The sequence below is a fragment of the Sorex fumeus genome, unplaced genomic scaffold (assembly GCF_029834395.1).
Source record: "Sorex fumeus unplaced genomic scaffold, SorFum_2.1 ptg000047l, whole genome shotgun sequence".
NCBI lineage: Eukaryota > Metazoa > Chordata > Mammalia > Eulipotyphla > Soricidae > Sorex > Sorex fumeus.
The window spans coordinates 483,169-489,418 of record NW_026606104.1 but is presented as its reverse complement, the minus strand read 5'-3'; the positions used below and the strand labels follow the sequence as shown (position 1 = coordinate 489,418).

Here is a 6,250-nt window from a genome sequence, read left to right as displayed (position 1 = left end):
GGGGATCCAAGTCTCTCCTGACACCAAAAACTGGTAGGAGATAACATTTCAAAACTTTATTATTAAGATGCCTGGGGTAGGAACAATCAATGAAAAGCAGAGCCAACCTGGAATGCTTAGGAGAGCCCCATCAAGAGACAGATGCTCAGGAGCGATGGACAAGAGAAAAGGCGGCGGGACAGCGCAGACAGGTCAGTTTCTGGTTCACGTGGCTGTCCGTGACCCCTACAGCGTTCGCTGGTTTGGATGCTGGGCCACGTGGTGCCACCTCAGCTCAGGGCCGTCTGGTGGGGTTAATTTAAACAATTCTTACCAGCGGATTTTCCCCCTGGTTTAGTGTCAAAACCGCCTCTGGATAAACTGTGCCTGTGAGGCGTGGTGCGGGGGGAGGGTGGCCTGGGAGGGCCTCCAATGACGGCCTTTCCCCCGCCCCGCAGGAAGTAAAGTCCACTGGCCAAGGCGCCCAAATTGGCTCTGACCTTGGGCTCCGACAAGGCTCGCTTGTGTTCACAGCCCAACTAACTGCCCGGGAATGCAAGGTACAGTCTCGAGAACTTCCTAGTTTCTCTGTTTTTCTCTTGGCTTCATCTGTGGAGAGGGCTCTGGCTGAACAGCACATAGTAGGTAAGATGAAAAGGGGGTTGTGCGCTGGGATGGCTTTCTGGCATGGCTGGAGGGACTGGCATCTTCGGAGATTCCCCCTTGCCCCTCCCCCCGCCCCCTCTTCCCCCCTTCTCCCGCCGGCCAGCTGGCCTGTCCACACCCACTGGGTGGAGCCTCCCCGGCAGTGCAAGCCCGCCTTCCTGCGGGAGAGCCGGTGGCTGTCCCCTGCCTCTCAGGGTTAACTCTCTTCTCTTTACCTGGTCACAGAATTATATCATGGAATCACTGGCAAAAAGGCAGGGGCACAGGGGCCATCCGCTCTTGAACACTTATGAGCACATTACCTCCTAACAACACAACGTTCTCCAGCGACTACCAGCACATCCAAGACCTGCTGCTCTGTCTCAGTCTACCTTCACACCTCCTCAGTGCTCTTTCTGTAGCAGAGTGCCCCCTCAAGGCTGTCGCTGTACTGTTCTGTCCCTTAGGACATTATTTCTCCTGGAGCAAATGCTTGGGAAAGTAGCTCCCAGGGGCCTGAACCCCTTTGCACTTTATTTCTCTTAAGTCTAGAGCTCCCCCGAGGACCTCACCCAGCTTCCCCAGGCTTTTGGCTGGTGGGAGGACACCAGGGACAGTTCTTGGCGTGGTCACCCCCCATGGATCAGTAGCTCTGACTTTGCTGCTGTCTGCTCTGCAAGTCCTGCTGGAAAGGGCCAGTGTTCTGACGTGACATCTTCCAGGCGCCATTCAAGCTAGTGGCAGATTTTTGTGGTGGCTTTGATGTTCCTCAATTCATTCATACTCTTTCCCTAGCGTTCATCCAGTTCAAGGATCTGCCTTGATTGTGGTTACGGAAGACAGAGCCAGAGAGTATTTGAGGCCGTCAGGCTTCCAGGCAACTAAGGACAATCGGAGTGAGCTCTCAAAAACCCTGTGTCGTTGTCACATGAAACCAGGCAACACGCCCCCAGAAAAGCCCCAGCAAAGCCCCGTGTGAGGAGTCTCCCAAGCAATACTCCTTAAGGGGGTGCTAAGGAATCCCTCAGTGTTTCAGGACCTCAGGGTCACACCTGGAAGTGCTCCAGAGTCTTCCACAGCTGCACCCTGCAATGTCTGGGAACCATGTGTGGTGCTGAGGATTAGTCACTTGCGAGGGAAACACCTTAGCCACTATATCATCTGCCTGGCCCTCTTGCTTGAATTAAAAAGCAAAACAAGCAAAACGGGGGCCTCCCCAATGGTGCTCAGAGGGCAGTGCAGACCAAACAGTGCATTCCTCTATTGGCAATGAGGTGCTGCTCAGGCTAGCAGTGCTGTGGGTGGGAGGTGGTTGGGGGGGATCTTCTCAAATGCCAGGCATGAGCTCCTCCCCCTTCAGCTCCTGTGTGGGGAGGGGCATGGATCGAAGCCCCCCCCCCCCCACTCACCAAGTTTGAAGTTGAGTTCGGAGTGTCTAGAAACAACCGCCGAAATGAGAGTAAATCATCCTCTCTTAAAGCAGGTGTCTTTAAAACAATTACACTTCAAGTAATTGTAATTACTTTTGCTTGGGGGGGGGCATACCTGGTGATGATCAGGAGCTACTCTGGGCGCTTTGGTCCCTGGCAGTGATCTGGGGACCATGTGTTGCCAGAGATAGAATCTGGGTCTCCTGTATACTCTAGCCTGTTGAGGGGGTCTGGCCCCTGATCTAAACTTTCAAACTTTTAAAAAACATACATATATTTTAAATTTTTATTGAATCACTGTGAGATACACAGTTACAAAGTTGTTCATGATTGGGTCTACCACCAATGTCCCCAGTCTCCCCGTTCCCCTGCCTCTATGGCAGGTTGGTCTCTCCCCTCTCCCTCCCCCTCCCCTCTTATCACCCCCTTTGGCCATTATGGTCTGCAATACAGATACTGAAAGGGTATCATATATATATATATATCCCTTTACCTCCTCTCAACACTAAACATTCAACCTTTCTCTGTGATACGAAACTACTTGTACCAGGCCAGGACAGTAACTAAGAGGGCAGAGAACATGCTTTGCATGCCGAGGCCCAGATTGATCTTCAGCACCACATGGTCCACAACAAGCAGGTGTAGTCCCTGAGTGACTGAAAATTTTAAAAAACAGCAATGTTTAGGTCAGTATCCTGTAAACTGACACAGCGATGTCTCGGGTTTGACACAGGAGCCTGAGGCTAAGGCGTCATGCCGAGAAGGGAGGGGAAGGCCCGTACCTACGCACAAGCCCCAGATGGAGGCTGGGGATGGATGGTCGTGCTCCACTTCTTCCTGGTAAGAGAACGCTCTACTCTTCTACGGTCTGGCAGGAAGCCCCCCCCCCCCCCCCCCCCCGAACAACCCAGAACAGCCTGACTACAAGATCATCTATGAATTCCTCAGCACACGAATGTGGAGAGGGAAAGACCTGAACTGCCATTACCTGCTCAGCCCACTGCCTACAGTGCACAGTGAAAAAAATGCACCCCCAACCCCCCAGTGGAGCAAAGAATACCCATCCAGCAACTCCACTCCTCCCCACCCCTTAAACCACGGTGTGCCCCCTCACCACCTGCTGCCAGGCTCTGGGCACACTGAAGTTAAGAGTTTGGGGACAATCACACACTTAACCATCCCACCCAGACAGCTTATGCTAGAATCAGGCCTGGTGTCTGTTTCAAGAGAGAGAATGCAGTTTCTGAAACCAGAGCTGGATTTTTCCACTAAAGCTACCAGCAAGCGGAGCACATGCTCTGGGTTTGCTTTTGACGGTGTGCAGTGCTTCTGACTCTGTGCTCAGGGATCACTCCCAGCAGTGCCCAGGGAAACATATGCAGTGCCAGGGAATGAACTGGGATTGGCCATGTGCAGGCAAGAGCTCCCGCTGGGCCTTGTCTCTGGCCTCTCTGACTCTCAAGTAAGCCCCTTGCCCTCACCCTGCTTCTTGGTTAGGTATGTGAACAGTGGAGAGGTGAGCCACTGGCATGGCTATTCTAGAATGTTCGGGAATCCATTCCTGTTCTCCAAAAGACCATACTGGCTCCACTCTGAAGGGAGTGGGGGTTCTGAAGGGTCCCAGAGAAGTTCTGTTCCCTTTGCGATGGGCTCACAAAGACTCTGTCTGTGGGTCTCCCCATATTCTACTCTGAGGACAAAGAATACAGATCCGAGTGCCGATAAACAATCCTGTCACCTGCAAGCTGGGTATCTAGATCTGTAAATAGGATGAGAACACATTACAACACAGGATGGGGCAGAAGTTCTCAGCCAAAGGTTTATATAAAACCAAGCTACCAAAATGCTTAGGGCTGGAGTGATAGTACAGCGAGGAAGGCATTTACCTTGCACACAGCCAACCAGGGTTCGATCCTCAGCATCCCATATGCTCCCCACAGCACCACCAGAAGTGATTCCTGAATGCAGAGCCAGAGCATTGCTGGCCTGATCACTGCTTGGTGTGACCCCCGCCCGCAAAAGAGCCAAAGATAAACAAACTACCCAAATGGCCAATTTATTCAATTTGAAATTATCAAAGAATGTGTGTGTGTATGGGGGGGGTTCCTAAAATGTTACCAACAAGGAAACTAAGCGCGTCCTAACTGAGAGTCCGTCCTTCTCGTGGAGGCAGCCCAACTCAAGGCTTCGCGTGCCCAACGAGATGCTCAGTTCCTTACCTTTCTCTCCAGGAGTCACCCTCCCTTTCCCTACTTTGCCCTAGGAGGGTCAGGAAGTCATTTGACCAACTTGGTTTCTCTTAAGAAAAATAATCTACAGTTCGGGGAGATGACACAGGGATGAAGATTCTTGCTTTGCACCCCAATGACCCTGGTTCAACTCCCCAGGCTTTGTTCCCTGAGTACAGATTCAGGAATAGCCCCTGAATACCACAGGGGACGGCCCAAGTCCTCCCACTCCAAGGAAAGAAAAATGATTTAACAATTAGATTAATAATAAGGCATATCTCACTTTTTTTTTTAGGTTTGCCTATAAAATACACACACAAAAATCCAGATCCTTAAAATGTTAACAGCTAACACAGGCCAATGACCCACTGTAGTTAATGAATGACTTTGCCTTAGTTTCCTGTGACAAGTGCTCTTTCCCACAGTAGCTGAACTGTAAACGTGAGGGAAAAGTCCCAGTGCTGGTTTATTTTTTTTGGGGGGGGGGGTGGAGTGATGTTTGGGCCACACCCAGAGTGATGCTCAGGTGCTACTCAGAAATTACTCCTGACAGTGCTTGGGGGAACCACATGAGGTGAAGTGCCAGGGATCAAACCCAGGTCAGCCAAAGGCAGGGCATGTTTTCTTCCCCTGATCTACCTTTCTGGCACCTTCCTTTCTTTCCTCCTTCTCTTAGTGGTATGATCATATTAAAGACTCAATTAGTACTTGTTAATGGACGAAAAACTGGATGGATGAGTCTTATTGATGGAAACACTTAAGCATAAACAAGGAAGAAGGTGGTAACGACATGGCAGGGTCTGTATGACACAAGAACATTATCTCTATCATTACGTAAAGAGGAACTCGTCAAACAAGGATACAGGGCCATGGGGGGGCGGGGACAGTGGTGGTGAGGCATGGCAGGGATGGCTTTGGCTAGAAATAGCTGTAAAGGGTCATTCAGGTGGGTAACAGGTTGGTCGGACACAAGCCTAGGACCGCTGCAAGAATCGAGGAAGAAAACATAAAGCAGGAAATCAAGGGAGTAGTTATGGAGATGGAGAGAAAATATAACGAGTGACAGGTGGAGGACTATAAGACTTGGAGAACAAGAGAGCATGTCAGGGGATCCTGGGTTGCTGCTCTGGGCAGCTTGGAGAATACATATGCTGTTCACTGGAAGACAAAGGAGAGGAGACAATCAGGCTAGCTTCATGGTTGTTTTTGGACATTCTGAGGAACTTGTGACATAACCTGCAATACGTTCAGCACGGTCCGTGTGCCCCTGAAGCAGAGGCTCTGGGTAGAAACAGTGCCATCAGCACACATGACAATCTAATCAAGGGTGTGTATGTGTGTGTGTATCCGCATGAAAATCAGAGCCATCAGCACCCATGACAATCTGAGGGTATAATGTGTCTGTGAATTAGCGTCATCAAGACTGAGGGTGTGTGTACGCAGACATGTGTGTAATCACCAGGGCGAGGGCAGAGCAAACAGGACAGTAGCCTGCAAACACAATGCCTGGGGACAGCAAGGGTCGAAGGCACCCTCCTACCCCTGTCCCCAGAAGACAGAGGGCAGCAGAGAAGCAGGCAGGAAACGTTTAGTTGATGAGCACATAGGCCTGAGGTCAATATCCAGCCCTTGTTCCAAAACAAGGAAACCTAATACTTCCCTGGGTCCTTGGAGTAGGGGCCTGAGAGGAGATAGGCACTGCCCATTACAGACCTTTGGGAAGGTCAGTTAAGAACAGTCATGTTAAGAGAGGAACCAGGGACAGGAACTTGTTACTACAGACTTACTGACCGGGTCTAGTGCTCTGCATTCAAATAGGGCTGCTGGAACTGATCCAATCCCCATCCTTTAGACAATATTCTTACTATCTGATAAGGGAGCTCTTTCCCTACTGCTAAGGGGAAGTAAACTTAAGGACGACCAAGAACTGAGTGGGCTGGGATCAATCACAGGAGCATGTCTAAGGGC

The 6,250-nt window shown here is 50.7% G+C and overlaps 1 protein-coding gene across 1 annotated transcript in view; it reads left to right on the top strand.

Annotated features, from left to right (window-relative positions):
• The first annotated feature begins 391 nt into the window (after positions 1–391).
• SLC16A4 (solute carrier family 16 member 4) overlaps positions 392–6,250 on the top strand; it is a 30,630-nt gene continuing 24,771 nt past the window's right edge. The window contains exons 1-2 of the mRNA XM_056122834.1: positions 392–624; positions 2,788–2,894. Coding sequence (XP_055978809.1) covers positions 2,808–2,894 — 87 coding nt within the window. The 5' untranslated portion in view covers positions 392–624; positions 2,788–2,807. The remainder of the gene's footprint in view (positions 625–2,787; positions 2,895–6,250) is intronic.